This window comes from Fulmarus glacialis, unplaced genomic scaffold (assembly GCF_000690835.1).
Source record: "Fulmarus glacialis isolate BGI_N327 unplaced genomic scaffold, ASM69083v1 scaffold11623, whole genome shotgun sequence".
NCBI lineage: Eukaryota > Metazoa > Chordata > Aves > Procellariiformes > Procellariidae > Fulmarus > Fulmarus glacialis.
In genome coordinates this window covers 57,501-81,346 of record NW_009203599.1, presented here as the reverse complement: position 1 = coordinate 81,346, position 23,846 = coordinate 57,501, and the positions used below count along the sequence as shown (strand labels likewise).

General features: G+C 46.3%; 1 protein-coding gene across 1 annotated transcript in view; it reads right to left on the bottom strand.

Moving 5' to 3' along the window:
* Positions 1-856: 856 nt before the first annotated feature.
* Positions 857-23,846, bottom strand: part of ULK1 (unc-51 like autophagy activating kinase 1) — a 79,987-nt gene continuing 56,997 nt past the window's right edge. Inside the window, exons 15-27 of the mRNA XM_009574698.1 lie at positions 20,084-20,209; positions 16,285-16,436; positions 15,365-15,448; positions 14,527-14,777; positions 13,693-13,877; positions 12,744-12,859; positions 12,011-12,154; positions 9,286-9,473; positions 6,386-6,564; positions 6,126-6,244; positions 3,677-3,834; positions 3,324-3,459; positions 857-1,411 (exon numbers count right to left, since the gene is read on the bottom strand). Of these exons, the coding sequence (XP_009572993.1) occupies positions 1,356-1,411; positions 3,324-3,459; positions 3,677-3,834; positions 6,126-6,244; positions 6,386-6,564; positions 9,286-9,473; positions 12,011-12,154; positions 12,744-12,859; positions 13,693-13,877; positions 14,527-14,777; positions 15,365-15,448; positions 16,285-16,436; positions 20,084-20,209 (1,894 nt within the window). The 3' untranslated portion in view covers positions 857-1,355. The remainder of the gene's footprint in view (positions 1,412-3,323; positions 3,460-3,676; positions 3,835-6,125; positions 6,245-6,385; positions 6,565-9,285; positions 9,474-12,010; positions 12,155-12,743; positions 12,860-13,692; positions 13,878-14,526; positions 14,778-15,364; positions 15,449-16,284; positions 16,437-20,083; positions 20,210-23,846) is intronic.

Sequence of the window (23,846 nt, the reverse complement as noted above, 5' to 3'; positions counted from 1 at the left end):
AATAAAAAAAAAAACAAAGCAAAACAAATCGTGGTACTGCCAGACTGCAAGTCAGCTTTGCCTGGTGTGGAGGAGGAACAGCACAGACTCTGCAGTGCTTTTTGCCTCACACTCACAAGATACAGTACAGTTAAATACGTACAGTTACACACAAACCATATATATATATATCAATATATATTCACCCTTAGGAATACATATTAATATACGCACACACGTAGTGCAATAAAACAACCAGGAAGCAAGGAAAGGAATAAAAGGAACAGCATTCCTAACAGTCGTGATGTTCCTGGGTTGTTGTGTGATGCAAAGTCAACTTCTCAAAGTTCCCATAGTGTTTAAAGTGCTCCTTTGATTCACAAAGCTAGTGTTTTCAGTTTGGGGTGGGGTGAGGGCTCCAGGAAAGGGGTTATCGAGTCAACAGCTGAAAGCAGGACAGTGCTAGTGCTTCCTCCTGGTAGATATGTACTGACAGGCCGAGCTGAGCAGCCAGGAGTCTTTCACGTTGATCCCGCTGAGCTTGGGGACCAGGGGAGGAACGGATTCATTTTGGCTTCTTACAAACACAGGAGCATTACACTTTCTGTCGTCCTCCTGTTTCCTGTGCAGAGTCTCTTTCCCCGTGTCGTTTGCCCATCCACGCGGAGAGGCAGTCCACACAACAGCCACCGGAGAGGCAAACTTCCCCAGCAGCAGCATGTCCTCTGCTTGCTCGGTAAGTCTGTAGGAGGTGGGAGCTACTCCAGCAACGCTCAGGCAAAAGGGAGCCGACTCCCTCCTCTCTGCCATTCGGTAAGCACTCCAAGGCATAAACACATATGAGAAGGGACAAAGGAGAGAAAGGAGGGGAGCCTCGGGTTGCCAGGAAGCTCGAAGATGCCTGGCACTCAGCTGGGTAGGGAAAAGTACACAAACTGGCCTTGATTTCTGAATAACACCCTCCAACATTAACTGAAGCCAGCAGTTTCAGCACATCCATTGCCCGCAATGGACACAGCACTGGAATACCCTGTTCTTAAGCAAGAGGGATAGGCAGCAGTCTTATCCTTCAAAGTGCTGGGAAGAAGCAGACTTCTTTCCTTCATCCCCTCTGCCAATGAGGGAAACCTTTCCACATAGGCTATGTCTTCACCCAGGCCTTTGGGCAGGGAAGTATTTCTGCTTGCTGCAGTCACACATCCCCATGAAGGAATCTGAGTCTGTGGAACACCTTCCCAAAATGTCAAAATACAAAACATTGAGCAGTTCATCCTCCAGGTCTTCTACTGCCAAAATCGTTTCCCTCCACAGCAGCAGGCCGTTGGAAACAAAGTGATCAGCTGGGGCGAGGTGCGTGAAGAACAACAACACTGAAATCAGGCGCAGAACCCCGACAGCAGAGCTGAGAGCCGGCGCTCGATGCACAGTTTACCTAGGAAAGAAAAAAACAACAGAAGAAATCAACTTCTCATTTTCCTGGCAATATAAAGACTATCAAAACATGCTGGAGATTGAAAAAAAAAAAAAAAAAGGCAGAACTTCAGCAAATCCAAGCAGCCCTTCAAGAATCACTACCACGTACCAATTTAGACTAGGTGAGGACCTGACCGCAAACACCATGCTGGGAAGGGACAGGTCAAAGGATTGAAAAATTGGAGATCCAACAACGAAAGCCAGGAGGCAGCAGTTCTGACAGAGGTATCAAGATGTTTTAAAGAACTACCGTCCACCAGGAACAATTTATTCACTTTTAGTTATTGGAGTGGCTTTTGCCAGCAGGCAAGATGACTCAAGGTGTCCAGTGCCATTTGGCACGGCTTACAACCGAGAGACTGAGCCCAGCCCAGCACGGTCAGTGCCAGATTCTCATTGCCTGAGCCCAAGACTCTCTCAAAAGCTAAATGTTTGGTGGAATTCATTCCTCTCACAGGAAGACTTGCTGTGTTTCTAGGTTCATCATTTTACTTTTCAGAAATAAGTAATCATATACCTGAGATCTAAAATGAAATGCATACCCACTACAGCCTACCAGAGAACAGCTCAATCAGGAAGCTGGAACGTAGGGTAAAACAGGGAATACCAGGATATCACCTGGGAAAAGAGATCTACTAGATGCAATAACTGTATCTCTGGACAAAAGATGTGATTTAGGTTTGGTAAGAAATGGTACAATAGAAACTACTTAGTATTCCCTATTCACTTAGCCCTCCAGTACCACACACCACCTGCCAATCTCCCTTTTCTCTCCTTCAGTGAGCCTCATGTCAACTGTGAAAGTTGGTGATAATTAACTGACTGATTGCCTGTGAGCCAGAAATCTCTTTTCTCATTACCTAGCTGAGAGCTCTGCCTACACGGACGACTAGAGCAGCCTGGCAGCACTCTGGACGCCGGCCCAGGTAACCAGCAGAGGGGAGAGGCATGGTTTGCCAGCTGTGCCCTTTCCCTTCAGCCATCAGGGACTGCTGCAGATGGGCTGGTTTAGCTGTGATGGAGCAGAGCCGAGGCCAAGCCAAGCTGCTCTAACAGACGATGGCTATCTCCCATCCCCTCTGCCTGCCCGCCATAGAGAGAGATGACAGAGGTGATTAAACCCCAGCCATACAGGCAGGGAAAGTGCGCTCAGAGCCAGTAAGGCCAGTCCTTTCCACTCCACGTGTTAGCTGCGGAGCCTGCAGCAGTGGAGAACAACACCCCTCACAACAAAGGGAGAGCGTGAGAGAGGGGACAGCTCAGAGCAGCAGACAGAGGGGTCCAACTGTCCCTGGGAGAGGAAGCCAAACAATAGGTAAGAGTTCAGCTTTGCTACAACAAGCACTTGCTGATGAGAAAAATATTTGTCTGTTGCCTTCTCAGCCAGGCCTGGGGCTGGGGAACCAGACAGGTGAGCAGTCCTGTTTCAGAAGACGTGTTGGAAGAAGCCCTCGCTGTGCTGATCGGCCACCTCTGCCCAACAGCCGCTGCAGTTTCACGTTCCCAAGTGCTCTGTGCAATCAGAGGGATGGTTCGGGCTGGAAACCAAACCCAGGCCCCTGCTGTTGCCAAACCACTTCCTCCAGCAAGTTCTTTCACACATCAAAAGCTCCAACAAAGCCCTGGCAATCACTCTGCATGGGAAACTCTCAAAATACGGCTCAGAAAAAGAACCTGCATTTCTAACAGTTTTCCTGCTGGGAAAGCAGGAGGCCAGGCTGCGAGGAGCTATAACAAGCCAAAAGATCTCTTGCTATGTCCACCAAGATGTAGCCAAAGGAAAAAAGGATGCTGGGTACTGAAATTTCTGATCCATGCAGCTAGAAAAATATATGTTCTAGTGCGAGAAAAAAAAGTCACTGAACACTCACATTTATTGATGTTTTCTATGTCCCCCTGTTCAGTGATGATGTTCAGGAGACCCTCCATCAGCAGCAGAGCCTTGTGGTACCTCTGTGCGCAGTCCTCTCTGTGGTGGAACATCTCATCCAGGGCTGCTGACTGCACCTACAGGCAACAACCCCATGCCAAGAGGTTACTCCCAGACCAGACTCGGCTTTCCCAGCATGGCCCCTCAGCTGCAGGAACACCTCCCTCGCGCAGCCTCCAGAGGCTGCACAGAGCATCATGAGTAAAACCATCTGCTAAGGCCACCAGCAGGAACCGTTAATGCCCGACACTGGCTCTGTGCTAACCCTGCTCCCAGGCACTGTATGGTTATTACCATTTGCACAGCATAGCTGAAGATGAGCTTCTCTGCGGTGATGCTGTTGATCCGATCCATGAGTTTCTGTTTGTCCAAGAAAAACCTCTGGAGTCTCATGTTGAGGCAGTGGCAGGATGATACACTGGATTTATAAAGCTCATTCAGCTTCTTCACAACTAGAGTAAAGGAAAGAAACACTTTAGGCGCTACTTCCAGTTCTCCCTGTGCCTCCCAATCTCCATGCACAGGACCCCAAATGAGTAACTTCAAGACAACGGGATTATGTTAAAGCCAAAAGACTGTCAGGAAAGTACTTGCTGCACCAACAGGGTTTTTTTCCTTCCCTCTGTCACCTTCACCAGTTATAAGCCTGCATGTCACCTTCACCAGTTATAAGCCTGCACGTGGCAACGCCTACACATATGCCTAGTTCACCTGAGGCCAGGTCTATTTTTGTTTCCTTCAGCTGCCACAAGGCAGAGAGCAGTTTGCACCATGCAAGATGTCTCACGCACCACCAGAAGCAACAGACGTGCCAGATACAAAGCTTCTGCTACTTGATGGGTGATGACGTGCCATGAAGTACGTGACTTGCAAGTGGTAGCTGTTGGAGCTGAGTGTGGATGAGCAGCACTGACTAAGCAAGGGAATCTCTCTCTTGGGACTCTGCTGTCCCAGAAAGAAAAGACACTGATGCCTGTGAAAGGCCACCTCCTTTCCTGAACCACAGCAGCTCGTACGGAAAGGTTATGGGACAGAGAATCAGGAATCAAATATGATTCTGAGGAATTAAATAACAATCCAAAAGAGCAAACGATGCCACAGGCTTGAGTCTCCCTAGTAGCATGACATGTACTGAATACAAACTCCCACCAACATCTGATGACTATTAACTGCTATGTGCACATTTGAAAATATCCACGCTGCATGATTTGCTCCTGGAGGAGGCAAATTAACCCATACCATGAACCAGCCTCTCAGCTACGATGCAGAGGGGCAACCTCACATGACAGCCAGGCCTTGCAACTACATCTAGCCTTCCCATGCAGAGACAAAAGAGCAGAGAGCCAGAGAAGAGACTGCCTCCAGGAAGAAAGGCACTGTAACTCTTCATCAGATAAAAGAACCGACGCACAAAAATGTAACCCTGTCAGAGTCAGGCTGTCAGATTACCCTTGCTCAGAAGGAATTTGAGAGGGAGTGGGAACCCCAGTGCTCATGGGTGACATCAGGAGGGTGAAATGAAAAACACTATGAGAAGAAAGTCAAGAGAGACTATTTAAAAACCAAAACAACACACAAATACAGCAATATCCTCCTCCATGGAATTCAATCAGAGCTCTGAACTGTGCTCAAATTATCAGGAAAAAGAGGATGGCTGTGGGTAGGGACCCTGCCTGGCACACACTGCCCAAGGACACTCCAGGGCAGTGTCTTGTCGTGCTTCCCTGCTTTTTCCATATACATGGGACACAAGCACCTTGAAAACCTTCCTGTCCTCACTGTGCCACGGAAAACCTCAAGGGAGCAGTATTTTTGGGGGAGAGAAATAAGAAAAGACAGCCTTGCCCTATTCCCACACTCTGAAGGACAAATTACACTATGAATCTAAGTTGCAATCTGCCCTGAAAAGGAGTAATTTATCTGGGTTATGACAACTTTCCTGTTAGCCTGAACTTGTGGAAGATGTGTAGCTAAACCTGTGTATCTTGCTCCATATTGACTGCTACAACGTATGTGTGCTCATTGTATTTAACTTCTTGTTTGGTTTGGGGTTTTTTTTTGTTTTTTGGTTTTTTTTACACCTCATCCCAAGGCAATATGAGTACTTTCAAAGGCTAAGCTCTTGGGGAAGGTGGCTGATGGGTCAAGTACTCCAAGTGCTTCAAAAAGCTCCCTCAGTAATATTACAATGGTAGTTTTAAAATTATTTTTTCTAATCACTGAATCACAGCCAGCTCACATCACAAGCCAGCCAGTCAGATGCAAATGTAAGGCCCATAACACTAGCAAAGAAGTGATTCTGGCATTACCAGTATTTTACTTCCTGTGTTTTTGTTTCACTTAAAATCATCACTGCCGAGACAGGTCTCCATTTGCCAAGTAAGCACTTCCTAGGACATGCACTGTGTAATTAAGTTGGACTTACGTCAAGTACAAATAAGCACCTGAGATAGAGACGGACAAGGAATCAGATAAGATACATTCCCCTCTCACTAATTAGTGCTGAAGATTCTCACAGGGGCATGAGCAGGAGTTTTGAGACCTAAAGTCAATGTGAAGAGAGGAACATTCCCCTCAGTGCAAATAAAAAAGACCCGGCTGTGCAAGGGGACAATAAGAAATAAGCCCCTGGGCACACCGGTGGCGGTTCACGCTCACTCAACCCCCTCCATACCCTTTGCGATACTTTTAATACTTCCATTCCAGGCGAGTCCTTTGTGCCGTGTGCCCAGCAGCCCCTTACCTTGCTTGACAGTGGAGGAGAGGCACAGCTTGCCAGCTTTGATCTGCTCTATGGCCATCTGCAGCCCCGAGGACAGAAGCTCCGCTACTTTCAGATACAGCACGAGCTGCTCTGCATAGCTGCAAAGAAAACACATTGCAATGCAAATAGATCGATGGGACAGTGGTAAGTGTCCCGAAGGACCTCTGGTACGTAATACGCAGGGTGGGAGGGAGTGACAGAAGACGTGGGAGCTAGCCAGCTCTCTTCTCGGTCCTTACCTCCACTCCCGGCTGAGGAGGCTGATCTGGTCGGCCACCACACTCTCCTGGAGCTGATACTCAGATGTCACTGAACTGCTCATCTCGCTGGAGCTGCCTTTAAGGGCGGCAATTTCCATCACGTAGTGGACAAAGGCCAGCGTGAAGCGGAGGCTGCGCAGGATGTCAGTGTGCTCTTGCTGTTGAAGGGATGCCAAGGTGGGGGTTACAGAGGGAAAGCGGCCGTGCCAGGGAGGGCTGCTCACCTAGAGCTGTGCCAGCAACTCATCCCAGCTTACAGAAATAACACCTGAGCCCCAAACCCCCCTACACCTCTGCTTTGGGCAGGGACAGACAAAATCAGCCTCGAGCCTGCACACCGCACCAGTTCCTCCTCCACAGTAATAGCAGCAAGCAACAGCCCTGGGGCCAGAATTTTCCAGGCAGCTCCCTGGAGAAGCTGGTGAGACTTGCTCCAAAATTACATGCCCCCTTCCCAAGGAGGATCCCAGCTCTGTGGGACTCTTTCAGAAGTCAGCCAGGAAGGGGGAGAGACCACCTGCACCATGGGCCCAGCTCTGGTTCCCACCACAGCAATGCTGGTACAAAACTCAAAGTGGGTGTGGATTTCATGAAAGTGACAACCTCCTACGCCACAGAAAACTGCAAAGAAAGTGTGTCCCACCCTACAGCCCAGCCCTCACTTAGCCCTTGGTCTTTATATCCTCCCAGTTCAGTGCAGTGAGCCCTGGTTGAGGTTCTCTGAAGAGACAGCAAGGACAACCTTTTATATGCAACTCCTGTCCAGCTAGTGAGGGAAGAGAGCCTCTCACACTAAGTGCTACATTCATTTCAAAGTAGCTTTTCCTCTGCTATTACAGATCAAAGGGGATTATCCCATTTCTGGGAAGCTGCGTTACTCAAGTCACTGCAAGCATTTTTGGGAAGTTAGTATTTGCGGAAAAACTGAATGCTTGTGGGTCTACAAAATGAATTGCTGCCTGGATCAGATGCAACTCCATTGTTCGTACTCTCTCTGTCGAGAAGTGGCTAACCTGCTTGATCTTCAAATATTCCATGGCTCAGTTCTCTCAAAGGGGGCTGGTAAGGATGTTTCCTACATGAATTTATCAAAAAAACCCCCATGCTCAAGTTCTGCAAGTTTTTGTTTTTCATTCTCTGGCTCAGGCACTTTGTTGCTAAGGCAGCTTTGACTATCTGAAATATGAATCTCTCCTCCCACTATCTTGCCACCCGGACAGTCCAGTATGGTAAGGAAGTGTTATCTTCATCTTCCTCTATTTTCTTTAAAAGCAGAGGAGGAACTTGGAGATTAAGTAATTGCCGAGTCACACAAGAATTTTGTGGCAGAGCAGGAAACTGCTGAGATCTCGCAGGTCTCAGCTTGGTATCTCTAACCAACGCACAGTCCTTCCTCTCTGCTTATACAGTCAGCTTCTGTTAATTATGCTGGCATTTGTGGCCTCATTTGGCATCACAAGAGTCTTTCCTTCCATAGCCATCTCTGTATTGTGTTTTTAAAGCACTGCAAAAGAAACTAAAACCCAGCCTTCAATTTGCCTTGTCTGCACCTAAAGAAAATTTTACAAAAGATGGAAGAACCACCCATCTGAATGCAACAGCTTTGCTCAAGATAAACAAGATTTCAATGCCCTGGAAGTATCAGCAGAAATCAGAAAGTCTGCCAGGTTTGCATTCTGGCCAACTCCGCAGAGCACAAAGGGGTCTCAAAATATGCTGTAAAGGTTTTGTGACATGCAAATGGATTACTGTGCTCAGCAGAAATGATGACTGAACCCAAATGACTCATTACAGACAGAAGCTGAGTGCTAGTAACAAGATCAAGTTGATACTTCCTTAGGACACTTCTCTTCAGACCAGTGTCCGAAGTGGTGGCAGCTGGCAGGGTGCAATACTTCTGGGACCTCACACAGGTAGGATGCCCAGTTAAACTCGCTACTATTGCAATCACATCAATGCTGAAAGTCCTAGCCCTGTGGCTCTGCAGGTAATTAAGCAAATGAATGCAATTCAACGCGTAAGTGACAAAAAATGAGCTAAATAAAATCTGAAGTAGAAGAGCAAACCTACATCCTTAAAACAATGTATGCATCTCTCTGCGGCTATCTAGGGGTTTTTAGCAACACCAGCAAAATTCAGATACAAAGAGCCTTCCCCAGTCCAAGGAGGTAGCACAAGCAGAGCTGAAACTGTGACTGAATCTGCTTCCCACCTCTACTGCAAATGGGCAGCCTGACCTACATTTCAAATATATCTCAGCTACAAAAGCATTTGCCTGTCTTCAGTCTGCAGAGAAGGGGAGCCTGGCAGCCTTTCAGCTCGACAATCTGGTTCAGCTGTTCTGGTGCAGAACACGGTGTCCCCCTGCCCCCATCAGTGACAGAAGTGTCAGGTTTACTTTTTTCCAGATACTTTCAGCAGAGGCCGTATCACTGCCTGACTCCCCAGGTGCATGCTGCAGGCAGTCATTTGATACACTAAGCTACTCGCACTCTCAAATCAGCTATTACTAATGTTGAGCCTTTTAAAAGGGAAAAGGCCCAAAGCACCCAGGTTTTCTTCAGAAACCGTTAATATAGAATGGATCAGATAACTGATGTTCCCAACCTGCAATTTCAGCTTTGGAAATGGTGAATTTTAACCCCAGTCATGGGCTGTCTCATGGACTAAACAGCATGGTAGCAGACTCAAAAGTCACTGTGCTAAATATGCCCTGGACTTTCTGAGCACTGCACTGGCCTTGCTCTCTTGAAACCAGTTTGCTCCATCTTTGGAAGCAACCCCCTTGGGCTGCAAACATGGAGTCATCTGACCTCTGGATTTGCTTTACTTTTATTCCCCCGGCCTTTGCCCCTAACAAGTCCCTGGGATATACCCACCTCCATGAGCGTCTCTTCGGGTAACTCTGGTGCCTCGAATGTAACAGCACCTTCCAGGTTGGCGGTGATTGGATCAGCAAAAGCGTACCGGAGACTTGAGGGGCCTTCCACAGCATCCCCACCAGTTCCCACTGCCAAGTGCCTGCCGGTGAACGAGCCTCCAGAACTGAGAGAGCTGGAAGACCCCACTGAGAAGAAAAATAGGCAAAGGAATTACTGAAGATATTAATAGGCCAGGTATTCCTCACCCAGCAGAGGGGACAATCCTGTATGATCCAGGATCCTGGATCTGATAGGAGCCAGCAACAGGTACTTTGGAGGAAGATGCAAGGACTCTTGACGCAGAATAACCACTCCCCAACATAAGCTCCTTAGCGACTCAGGTAGACCAGCTTACAAGCTCAAGCAGATTTAATGCGCCTTCCAGAATGTCTGTCATTTATGGAGACAATTCAGAAGTACTCTTTTTCTTTTTTGTCCAAACCCTTCCTGAATCCTACCACAATATCTTGGGCTGATTTTTATCATACACCACCATGGATCAGCATGGTTTGAGCCCTGCTTCCCTAGCTTTTACACTACCACTATCACTGAATGAGCACCTCTGGTAAGTGAGGTTTTGATCATGGTTTTAAAACATCAACCACTTACATGCAAACCAAGAGAACTTTCCATTATATGCCCTGCACTTCTGCTTCCCCCTCTTTACAAATAGGAGGCTGGGCAGAGAGTAAGTGATTTCAGCTGAGTCAAGATGCTAACCTCAGGATTCAGGAGACCCTGTAAGTATGGTGTCCTCACAATTTCCTCACCATCGCCTTTTCCCCTTCTTGATCACTGAATCCACCCTAAGAGCACATTGCATATAAAAGATGGACACTTCAAAAGGAGTTTCTGTCTCAGGGTATTCATAATACATTCACCACTTCCAGAGGGCTTCGTATCCCCTGACACATTGCCACAGTGGGATATATTCTGTTTGATGGGGGGATGCCAATACCAGCTACAACACTCTGCTAATTCTACCAAGGCGATATTCTCCACTGTCACTGATCCTTTGGAGGGAGATGTTTCTCTTCTACCCATGAATTTAATTTGCTGCCCTACTCTGCCTTCAAAAGGTTCAGCAATACAACGCACAACTGATCTGCAGAGAGGCACAGTCTCCTCTCCTCCCAAAGCCTCTCCCTATTGGCAGCTATGCTTCAAAGTTAAGTGGATCATCAAAGACTGGCAGAGTATTTCCAGATCTTTCAGAGCGAGGAAAGGACCAACAATATCACCCTGTAATTCCAAGAGGCTCTTTGCAGAAATTGTTACGACTTATGAAAAGGCTCTGCCTTTATGTCTGTCAAGTGATCTTACTCATGGCCTTTTCAAGCACTTGGGCTGCAGAGTTTCTGCTTGCAAAGCTCCCCTTTTCACTATTAACTTTTTGCGTTAACTATAACATAAGGAGTTACTGCACAAAACCTAATAAACAAAGCTTGTCAATCAGCATTGCTTTGACCGCCTTGACCTAATGCTGTGCATGTGTTGGTGGTTCACTATTCAACAGCCTTCTCTTCCAGGCATCCCGTCTGAGATCCTGACTGTCCGGCAGACCCTTAAGCATGCAAATATCAACCCGCTAAGAACTGGTGCTTGGATCTGCTTCCAAATTGCTATTATCCCCACAAAAGCAATACAGGAAGTCTGAATTCTCTATTCATAACATTTCAGTAGTAGCTAGAGGCTGTAGACAGCATAGTAACCCCATTGTGCTACAGGCCTGTCAGACACTTTGTAAGAATCTCTGCCCTACAGAGCTTACCCTCCAAACAGACGAGACAAAGAAAGGATTATGGTCCCAACTTTCCAGACAATCAAGGATGTGAGTGGTTTTAGTTATGATGGAAATGCAAGCCATACCCAGGAACTAAGCCGATGTGTACCCCCCATCCCAGTCAAGCATTCATGGTTACATCCAAACCTTCCCTGAAGTAATTAAGAACAACAAAGTCGACTACATTCAGATGAGGAACAGCCAAGACGAGAACCCAAACAAGCCAAAAATGCAAATAAAAAGTGTCCAAATATTTTCTTAAACTGATCAGAGACTCCAGCTCCCAGACACACTATCCCAAAAGGGCCAATTAACACAGCCTCAACTGTTGGCTGAGGAGGCCAGAGCACTGGCATCTTAAAAGACGTATCTGTAAAGCAGGAGTGCATTTCCCCATTTCCTACTTAAGCAGCTCAAAGCATAAGTAACACCACTAATAATTTTGCATACAGAGCCCTTTCCTAATGGTACTCATGCACTGAAATTGTTGGGCACGGATGGTCACGCTCATCTTTTATAGCTCATCCAAAACCCATGGGGAAAATGATCAGAACACAACACAATCTTTACATTTGTTGACCTATCAGCAACAGTGGGTCTACAAACAGCTGCAGCATTATTCCTGAAGCAGAGAGCAATGAAGTAAAAGAAGAGTTTGCCTGTACTGGAAAACCACTATCTGGCATTAGTCCTTGTGCCAGTGCAAACAGTTATCGGCAATAACTGGGGTTGGTAGGAGCCAGCACGAGAACCTCAAAGGCCTTTAGACCAGCTGAGCTCTACGGACTGTGCTCTGAGCAGCCCTCTGCCACCACCAGTGTTCAGCAGCAAGGAATTCAACACATCGCTCTGCCCCCGGGCATTCCCACTGGAACAGGCAGGTAGGTATCAGCCCTTTACCTGAAAACATCCTGGTCCTCGTGGTCTGTGGGGGGGTTGTTCCACTGGGAGGGGATCCGACAGTAAAAATCACTGGGGATGGGCTGGCAGACCCCCCAGCCCGGGCACCAGAGTGCAGGGTCCCTCCGTAAGCACCTGAGGGAGCTGGGGAGACAGTTGAAAGGTGCAGACTGGCATTACAGGAAAGTTTCTCAGAGCATGGTGTGCCTCACCCAGCAGTTTTATGTTCCTGCAGACTCTCCTGGGAGACAGTGGTTACCAGCACAGGCCAGCGCTCCCTTTGGAGGCATCCCCTGAGAACACGACCGGGCCAGGCTGGCATGGACTACAGGACACGAGCCTGGGCAGCATTACACATTGCTGCAGCTGTTCTCCCCTCCTCGCTTCCCAACCTGCAAGCCCAGGAAGACCCACCCTTGCAGAGCCATTCATATTCAAACTGCCTGGCAGAGAGTCCCCACTTCCACATTATCACATTCAGAAGGGGCCAAAAGAGGAAGCCCTGCCTACAAAAATCACGCCACTAGCCAGCAGTTACACAGCACGCGTAGCCCACAGACCTTTGAGCACTCCACAAAAGAAAGCAAACATCACGACACTCCTCACACACGGCAGTCACTTCCTTTGCCAAAAGCCATCAGAAAAGCAGTCTCCCATTTGTAGAAGGCATGCAGGCAAACCGTTCGCCCCAACCCAGGACATCCTGCCAGATCTGCCTGGCCTCCCCACCTACCTGCAATTTCCATTGGCTTCTCATTGTTCAGGCTGTCGCTGCTGCCAGCTTCCGAGATCTGTGCCCCAAAGGCTGCCTTCAGAAGCAGGTCAGTGAGCCTGCCTGTGCTCAGAGATCTAAAAAGAGGACATACAACATGATGCAGAGAGTCAACAAGTGCAAGGTTTCAACCAACCTCCACTCAGTTTATGCCATTCCTGGTCCACAACCACTTAACACTACACAGCAAACAGTCTGGAGCTGGAATAACTACTCTTCCTCTTTCAACAGAGCATCTGAAGCACTTCCTGCTATTTGTATAAAGCAGACAACTACGGTGGCTAACTGCACCATAGTGCAGTACTGATACAGCATTATTACAAGACAAGTTTTCTTTGATGCAAGATATGGAAATTAGTATGAGAGGACTCCTCCAGGTCACTGGAGAAAGCTGCAGACTGCAGAGAGGCATGTAAGAAAAACTTAACACTAACACCTGAGTGACTTTGTATCCTCCAATGCTCATGACAGTCAGCACATGGCTTTCAAACAGATTTCCGGTCTGAAGACCTGTGCCCGCTGTTCGATGGACAAGGAGCACCCATAACACCCTCTCATGCATGACAGGCACAGGCTCCACAAAGAGCAAGGCACACATCTGCATAATTGCAGGGAGCTTGGTCTAATAACAAAATCCTGCATCCCCACTTGATGAAATCCTGGACACTAAACACAGTGTGAAGCTGCAGACAATCTTTCATTTTATAAAATCTACACCATGGCCTGCCCCTATAGAAGACTTTAAAAATCTACATCATATCTGCTTGCAACCGAAGGGTGCTAGCAGATCACTACAGAATGTTTACAGATGCTACATTACAACTTCACTGTTAGCTGGGGTTTGAAATTTGCCCCATCCGTCCTGTATCAGGGAACGAAGCACCAATGTATAAAGCGGACTATAGCTCACCTGCCCTTGATCTCTTCCACAGGCCTCAATCCCAAGCCAGTTTGCTGGCAATGGAAATGACCCATCTCCTTCAGATCTGGCAAGGTCTTGTTCCGTGTCGGAGTCATCATGACCCCCTGATGGGCCAAGAGGGTGAGGAGATTCTGGGAACTTGGGGTTTTGGGAAACTCAAACGGGGACACAGCCTAAGAACAGAAAAAACAGAGATCTGTCTTTAAAACGAAGGAGGAAGGTTCCCCTCGCCCCTCCATTTGTTTATCAGAATTAAATTGCATGCTTAACAACCTGCCTGAAATAAAGAGGTAGAAATCCTACCCCATACAGTTACTTGTCCCCAGTCCCAGAAAGACTAAAATGAAAGGACAACAAACTCTACTGAAAATTTGTAGCAGCCTAACACAAGCACAGAGCAAATGCTGTCACTGTGCCAGCTTCGCATGAGACACCAGGGCTGTCACCTGCTTAACCGCCTGCCATCTCCGCTGAGGATTCCTACTGGACACACACTTGCGTCACAAGCTGAGTCGCTGTGTGCAAACCAGCCCAGGCACTGCAGTTCACTAATGCGCTTCTGCCTAATCTGCGCAGCTCCTTTCATTCACTGTTTAAAACCCCGGACTCTGCTCAGATGGTGAACACTGCTGCCAAGTGAGATCTGTCCACTAAGAACTAGGACACTACCCTATTTCACACAGATCACTAAACAGCCCTTGAAGATAAGCAAACAAGTGGTGATAAATCCAGGTCAGAGTTATCTGATCATGCAGCGGTTCACCCCCAAATAACCCAATAGCTCAAGCTGTGAGAAACCCAAAAGCAGACTCCTTGACATACCTTTGTAGGGGAGCCCATTATAGTTGGCAAAGGGCTTCTCTGCATGAACTCAGACAGCTTCGGTGAGGATCTGAGCTGCCGGCAGTGCTGCAAGCCATGAATCTGCAGAGGCTGGCTGACTGGGGTATGACCGAAGTGAGCAACGAGAGGATCAGAGGGCTGCTTGCTTTTTTTATGCAAATCTGACAGGTTGGGAGCGCTGTGGAGTCGGGACCCCATCCCTCGAGGAGAATGTTCGGGCACCGAGGAACCTGGAGGGTCCAAACACAGTGACAAACCACATCATCTTCTGGTTCTAAAACAAAAAGCCAGCCTGATCCCACGATCCACTGCTAAAACATCTACAGATCAAAACCTTCAGTGGATGGCTAAGGATGGCACTCTGATGAGTGCCACAATCTGCTAGGCCTGTTCAGGTTTTGACTCTACTGGAGGAAGAGACAGGCACAATAGGGACATAGAAATGTAGCTTTTTTCCTTCATTGCAGCCCTTACAGAGAAAGGGACCCTGACTGTCAGAGTTCAGCAGCAAGGAAATTACACATCAAGCTGGCCACCTGGCAGAGGAGGAATTGGGGATTTTGAGATGCTTCTCCTTCACTCAATCCATTGACTTCAAAGTCACAAATTTGAGTTTCTGTGACACAGGGTCTGTCAGCACTGGAAGAGGCTGGCTGACAGGACGTGAATGGATCAACCCTGACTCCTACCAGCACGCAGAAATCCTGGCTGGCCAAGCATCAAGAGAAGATGCTGAAGGACCATACCCAGCCTTGAACCAGACTATGGTTCTGGCCTTATCCATAGGAATAATGAAGGAAGGCAAGGACCAACGCACCGGCGACAGGAATCCGGCTTCTCACTTCTACTCCAAGAGAAGAGGGGATAACAGTCTGGCTGGGTTGCTCTGGGATTGTTCCAACTTTGAGGGAACACAATAAAAAAAGTTCATTCAGCATTAAGTTTCCATAGGCAATAACAACATTATGCATCATCTGTTTTATAGAAAGATGCTAGTTATCTCTCCCATCTCCTCAGCCCTAGGTGTGTAGTGAAAAGGTCAACAACTCCTGTAAAAGGAAGAAAAAAAGCTCTGTCTGGTATTAGTTTAGCCAGTTTTAATCTGACTTTGCAGTGATATTAATTCAGAGGAATAGAATATGAATATTCTGCATTTCCCCACCAGCAGAGACTAATAAATACAGGATCGGAGACACTAGGGATTATAGAATAGCTAGTTACATCAGAGTCTGTTCTTTTATACAAAACAGCAAATTGCATCAGTTGCACACTGGGGTTTTTCTTACCCCTTTTCCACTTGAATTGCTTGTTAGCATCTGGATCAGGTTACCAGATAATCAGACAGCTACTTTTCAGTTTGAACAGTGAAGTTCAAGCCCTTCCAAAGCTGGTCAGAATTTTGCTCTGACAACAATGGGCTTACATTTTTTCTCACCCCAACCCGAGCCAGTAAAAAGAAGACACTTTGCACTTACATAAGTCCTCTTCAGAGGGCAGCAAAATGTTTGATGCAGACACTAAAACAAAGCTTGCCTCTCCTGGGGCTAATAGGTATTTTCCTCTCCATTTTACTGAGACCAAAACACTTGTCAAATAATCTATTGAGAAGAGCCATGGGAGAACACAACAATCTGAATTCCCTACTACCTGGCAGCTACAGCTGGTCATAACCTCCCTCTTTACAGGAAAGAGGCACGTGATTTTATTAGGGCAGCAACATGCCAGTTGACATCTTACCTTGCGGTGATGGCATAAACGGCTTGGCACCACCAAAGGAGAGCTTTCTAGAGCCGGGCACAGATCCATGCTCTCCAGGATAAGGAGGGGAAGCACCAGTTTTAGGAAAACCAAGAGGGCTTGTACTGCTAGACCTCCGGACCGTACCAGACCTTACAGGAAACAACAGCAGCACACATGTTACTCCAGATGCCAGTGTGGAAGAGTAAGGAGAACAGTATCACCAGACACACACACACACAGCTACTTCCACAGAAGCGGAGCTTCATGACTGTTTATCCTGGATCAAAATCCCACTGTTCTAGGACTACACCAATACAGATTAAGATGATAATCCTTGTTCTCAAGAGTTTCAATCCAAACAAAATTTTGCAAAACAAATGAAAAGAACGAGATTAGCTTAGCTGTAAGCAGGAAAGCCTGTCATTTTTCAGTAGTCATTTTCAGATGCTTTCAGTTATCTACATCAATCCCAAATAAGACAGAGCTTGATATCTTGCCATGTCCAAGGTGTTTACTTTAGGCAGTGTCTTCAGAATGTCCTGAGAGGGCTTTACTCAAGCGTCCCTCCTGTGCTGAGCCACTTGCTCTTTTGTCAGAGCACCCATTTAGGTAGAAAGCTCCGTGAGTGCAGGTCGTACGATGCAGAGGTAAGCAGTGCCAAAGGCACTGCTCTGCAACAGAGCTTTGACTCAAATCAGAAGCTACAGAGCAAAACAGAGCAGCATGTGACTGTCAGATCTGAAACAGTTCAGTACTACCCAGAGGGATTTCTTTTTGGGCTGGACAGTCAGAATTGCCTGGGCTCCAAACTCCTTTAACTCCTTGTGAAGCTTCACCTTAGGGAGTTAAAATTAATTTGTACAGCCCACACATGCAGGAACCTCAAGTATTACCCAATGAAACAAAAGAGGAAACTAGACTAGTGGGAAAGTGAGTACAGCCACACCATCATTTCGGAGAGAGATGGGATTATTGTACATGAATTAATTATTTCTCAATATTTTAATGTTTTCACCACTCATTAAGAACACACAACCTAAACTATCTACTGAAATGCCATTCTGCCTCTGCAGGCTCCTTCACCAAGATTCCCATTACACTCCTCTATATGAGAAAGCAGTCTTTTCATCAAATCCTTCGTTCTACTCTCAGTTTGGAAACATTTTTTCCCTTGTTAAAAGAACATCAGTCTCAGGCAGTAGGTGATTTTCTGGACAGGAATCAATGAGTATGCTGAAAAAACCCCTCTGTGCTCAAGCCACTGAAAGATGCTATCACCAAGGTACCCCACCGTCCCAGTGACGCTGCATTAAGCTGTCCATATGTATCTGAACAGAAGGAACAAAGGCATATGGGTTTCAGCAGTGCAAGCAGGGCTAGCTACCATTACCCAGGAATGGCAAAGTCATCCTGATGAAGTGTCACTACATCTACTCAACAACACTACTAGGTATATGCTTTACTTTTTGCCATGTTTCAGAAAAAAATACATTAAATAAATAAAATAGTAAAAAAAAAAAATCTTTTTCAGTAGTTGAGATACAAGAGTTTGATCCGTCACCACCACCATTTTCAATGCGTTACTACGTTTCTCAGCCAAATGAATCCACACTATATTCACATGCTTGCAAAAAAAGGGAAATCCTTTAAAATTTTAGCCTAAAAAACCCACTTCTCTTCAGGTTGCTCCAGATTCAGAGGCCTAATGCTCATCAAGTGCCTGGCCCTGAAGCAAAATGAATATACAACAAGGAAATGGACACTTGGCAAGGTGAAAAGATACCTAGATGTTCAGTGGCAGAAAGTACTGCTCCCCCATGTTTTTAACTCTCCAGAATATGAGCCATCCAGAGGGCTGAATATTATCTATCAGGAACTTGCAGAAAAAAACACCAGCTGACTGCCGCTGCTGAAAGATGTGGAACATCAAATGCCACCCTACGAGACATGGGATAAGCAAGCAAGCAGACAAGCAGGACAGGTGATGTGGCCAAAAGTACGCACACATAATTACCACCTCAACAACCAACATATCTATCCACAAACAAGGTACATTACACAGGCATACACCAGCCGGTCAGATGACAGTGGTCAATTTTTCAGAAACAAGAGCATACATCAAGGTTTGTAGTCAAATGACTTGGCAAACATGACAAGGCACTTGGCTGTAATGGCCTATTTGATACACCTGATGGAAAAGTGGAATCACATATTAAATGCCTGATGAAGATTTCTCCTTCCATTCCTGAAGGGTGTCTACTGAATTTGCTGATTAGAGGAAGTGATGGTGAGAGATAAATATGGCTTCCTGGGGCAGAAAAAACCCATGACGCCAGAGATTTTGAGAAGATGCCAAAAGCAGAGCATGAATCATCTGATTGCGTCCATTCCTTGAGTTCCTCTAGAGGGATGATGCTAATCTCATCATTACACAGTGCTGACTAAAAGGAGCAAAACATGACAATTTGATCCCTGACTGGTTGCTGCAGGCTGTGAACCTGAACTCAGCAGCCCATCACCAGGTCTGGGGTAGGCACGGCGTGCCTGGGTGCACCTTTTCTAGAGCTCTCACTTTATACGTCACGTGGATAACCAGGACTCTTTTGTGAGTTCCAAATGCACCTTTTCTAGAGCTCTCACTTTATACATCACTTTATACGACTCTTTTGTGAGTTCCAACACTAATGGGGCCCACAAGTTTTCCTGTAAAAAATACAAGGCACGAAGGAAACAGGAGGGGGCTTATCACAAAACCTGCCACACACTCGAAGAAGTGAACAAAAAATAGTATTAAAGGAACACTGGCACAAAACAATCTCTCTGCTGATCCCTGATTAATATCAACATATTGTGTCTCTACTTCTGGGTTCACTTTGAATAAACCTTATCCTGAATTAGGCTGGCTGAAGCCCAAACTTAGGCTGACATAGGTATTACCCTACTTCTGAAATCTAAACTTTAACTAATCCAGATACCAAAGCAACTCATCTAAAAAAATACATGATACCTCATAGACACTTCTGTTCGAATGCCCCTGCTGTACACACTCTTTAAGATCCTGTATGAGTCTCCTTCCAACCAGCCTATGACCTGGGCTGCCCCTGTCAACCCAGATTTCAAACTTGTAAGAACCAGAAATTATATATGAGAAGAGAGAGAAGCCCTATGAGTCTTGGATGTACAAGGCATTACCACTGAACTCAGGTCAGCTGTACAGCTGAAGGCTGTCATCCGGGTCTTCCTGATGGCTTTCAGAAAACATGCTCTGCCTCACAGGCATAAATTGCTCATGATTTAATCAGTCCCAGCTGCATAACCGCATTAATATGCGACTCGTGTAAGACACATCATCTATGGTGTGACTAGCTACAGGAACCAATTAAGGTAAAGTCAGGTAAGTTTTGCAGCCCCATCATTTTAGGTTTTTATCTCAACTTTTTCCTTTTATAAAGGCATCTGCCAGATAGATGGTTCTCTCTGCTTGGACACCCAACCCATAGCTGGCATGGGAAAAGCTGTCAGACTCAAAGGGGCTCAGCCTGCACTGGAAGTTGACGGGAGCTTTCTCACATACATGCACACAGACAAAATTTACAGTATGTGGTAACAAATAAATCTCAACACCGCTATAAAAATGCCCCAAAACTATGTTACCACATAACACACACCACATTGGCTCCCTACAGCAAGGGGGAGAGCCCATCGCACAGGGAAATTTTTAGAGGTACAACCCCCAAGCTGTAATACAAGAGCCCCTGCCCTGATGTTACCCCCTCCTCCCAGCCCTAGCACTTACCGCGGAGAGGAGTATTGATTGGGAGACTGCAGGTTCTGCTCAATCCGCCGGTAGTTATGAATTTGCGTTGGGACCGGAATGGGCACGGAGTGTCCGTACTTGCTGCTAGAAAACTGACCTGGCCGGCTGTTGAAAGGAGACACACAAAGAAAGCTTCTTATAAGGGGTGGGCCTTCAGCCAGGTAATTGGAGGTGTTATCTTCGTAAAGCAACTGTACACAGGGAGCATCCCCTTGGCTGCTCTCGGGTTATGGGTTTATACTGGGAGGTAGTTCAAAGTCATATCAAAGGGAAGGGACACCACACATCTGAAAACAGGCACCTTTCTTCCAGCATGATTCCCACCCACAGACTGAAGTTAAAACATACACCCAAGCACACCACTCCCTCCAGGAAAATTGGAGCCCTGCTGTTTCAGGCCACAACTGGCCTAGTTTCCAACAGCTCAGATCCACAGCCAAAGAGCACATCATTGAACAGGGGCTAAACACTCGTGGCTCACAAAGGACACTAGCAAAGATTTTGCTGCCAAGAGCTACTTTCAATTCATGCAGAGGCACTGCTGCAGCAATGGCATCTCCATGAAAGTCTCAGCACGCCATGAAGGGAATAGAAACTTGTGGTTGTATATCAGAGTGTTTTCAAGTTAACTACCGGGTGGAGAAGGCAACTGAGGAGGGAATAAATTTGGGGGACAGGAGCTGGTATCTACATACCCATCAAGGTCAGCTAGAATATCACAGACACAAAATGGGACAGGCCCATTCTGCAAACTTTAGACTTCTTCCTAGTTCCATCCAAGCAGGTTAATCAGCTCACGTCTGATATCTATTCCCCAGGTGACAGTTTCGCCTGTTACCCTTAGCCTGTACACCACACTATACACAAACCATGTTATACAAAAACCATGCAAACACCACATTTAACTAAGCAGCCGCCTAAAATCTTTTCCCAAAAGCTCCAGAATTCTAGGATTAATTGCCATGGCAATGCTATTTACAACTGCCAACACCAATTGCAGGATGTTGCACAATTACAGAAAGATCTTATTGGTAACGAAGGCTTCTGCAGTCTTCCTTGTTGTCAATCGAGGACACAGGCCTGGGTCTGCCTGAAGTATCACTTCTTCGGGTCTAACACTCAGAGCAGAAGTGTTTTACATAAGAGAAAAGGAGGTATTTAATTCAGCAAGAACATACATGTGTGCACAGGGGAAGAGAGAAGAGTTTGTGACTTATTTGGCAGTTCAAAGCACCCCATTACCAGAATTTACTTTTTGGGGAAGGTCAGTAGTACTCTGTGGTTTACGGTGACAGTGTTGAACAAAGCTGACCTGCAGGAATGTGTCTGCAGATCTCTACACCGTGCACATGGAGACACTCCTCCACCACAAGGTAACAACTGGAAGAGGCCGAAAGATCAAAAAGTTATTCGTATTTCTTCGTTCCTGTCTCCGTATGTCTACTAATTTTTTAAGTTCTATATGTTCTTCCTTGTGTGCTCTTATTTCTTCCACCAAGAGAACAGACTCTTAATCTGATGTTTGTCTCTAAAAGGCAGCATGGAAGCCTTGATTCTCCATTGACATAAAATAAAGGCATTCAAGGTTTCTGATTGCTCAGTGGAAAGATGAAGCCTTGCTGTCTCTGCCTTCCATTAGTGTAAGACGTGGTGTCAGACAGACATAAAGCGAACGGAGCTTTAGCCAAGAAATCCAAGTATTAACATCAAACTTTGTACGTATCCTGACTTTCAACATATATTTCAAACACCATCTTTTCCATCTGGTCAAAATCCTTTGGAGGAAAAAAAGTGCTCAGGTGAATGGATCCTCTCTCTCCCTAAGAGTTACATCAAATCCTTATAGGAGCCAGGTTTCTCCACACGGTGCAAGTTGCAAAAGAAAGCATCCAAGTGAGCTGACATACACTAAACCTGCTAGTTGGCCTCAAGCCTTGAAGAATACAATTGACCATAAATTTGCAAAGACCAAGAGATAAAACAGGGACAGGGAGTTTAATTACTTGGCAGTAATTAAAAGCTCTTTGAAAATGGTATTAAATCCATTGCTGTGGGATACATCCAAGGAAGTACCTTTCGTTAGACTTATTAAGCAATTTCAACAAGGAAGTGTTTTAAAAAAGAAGAAAAAGAAAAAGAAAAAATATCAACTGTCAGCATATTTTAATTCTGCCTAGTCCTTACGCTCTTAGTTAACAACAAGGAGAATGGCTCTAGAGTGTACCGTGGTATCCTGAGGAAAACGCACTGCTGGCCACTCTAAAATAGCCTTTGCTTTCTGTCCTAGTTGGATTGCATCCAGCGTTGCTTGCTAGCCTAGAGCCACACACAAAAGGGAGAACTGCTGCTTGCAAGTGAGCAGACGGAGAGAAAATCAGGAGTCCTCTGTGCTAGTGAAGCCAAGTGCTGAACCAACGAGCCTCACGACACCTACAGCGAAGGGCACTGAAACCCATGTTAATAATTGGGGCATTCCGGGTGGCACCAGTTCAAAGCACTTCCAGGGAGCAGATCAAAGATCATGCTTTACACTCTGGTTCGGAGTGCCTGCTCCAACCTTTCATTATTTATGTCTTATTCCCCATCCTGCACGGAGTAGGAAGTAACTTTTCAATGTTTCTTTAAAGCAGATAGAAAAGTGGGAAGTAGCACTAGAGGGTTCTGCTCCACAGAAGCTGCTGGGAATGAGTAGGAAAGACAGCAAGAGCAGAAACATGTTTAGATCATAGCCGCTGGCCTCGACTTGCCAACTTGTGATCCAGTAGAACACGATGAGGCCAGTTTGGTGAAGACAATGATGAACAGCGAAAATTAGGCAGCATTTGTAGTCAACTTCCACGAATTTCCACTCACTGCTGTCCAGAAACAAGGCCAAATCCTTTAATAAAGGCTGATCCCCAGAATGCAAAGGAATCAGTTAAGGAATAAGCTGTTAAAAAGCTTAGCAGGCGATGGCATAAGAAGCCTCATGCAATTAAACTCCACACTGTGGTACGTGCTTGCCAATTAATCTGATCACGTCAGCAAGGCTTTGAGCTATATTCTTCTCCTTTAAATTCATATGCTTTGAGGCTATGTTTTGTCATTTTCTGGGCTCCATTTATGTGACGAGTGTGTTCAACACATAGCCTGGGACTGCATTTTCTTCTTAATAAAGATTTTAAGGTCATCAATCTCCCAGTGTGAAATCCCCTTCAACTGTCCTCCCCCAACAGGTGCCAAATTGACAGAATAGAAGACGAAAGCTGTCCTGCTTCCCCAGTAGGCAAGAATGAGATGGGAAGCAACACCACCAGTTCCCCGTAAGCTGAGCACATACCCTAAAGCTTCAGCCTCTAGAGTCAATGGGATTGCCTTCCACAGACTATTAACGTCTTCTGAACATAAATATGTCTGGACCCGCTGGCGGCGCTGGGCAACTGGGGCTGTTGTGTGTGGGCAGCTGTCACCTACGACATTTCTGAACGCCAAAGCTGAGTTTATAGCAACTGGTTTAGTTGGAACTAAACCTATGACCATGCCTGTTTGCACTTGTTACTCCTACTCCTGTACCCTGCATTACTTTATACAGAATAGTGCAACGAGCTGTTTGGAGCTTCAAGCAAACTACAAACAGCTAAGCAGGCCCAGATCTGTCCTTCAACAGCAAGGGGAGATGAGCAACACTCCTCCACCATTTACCCAGTAATTCAAGCCCATAGTAGTTTCAGCCTTGGCTGAAGTGTTGTACTTGAATTCACTA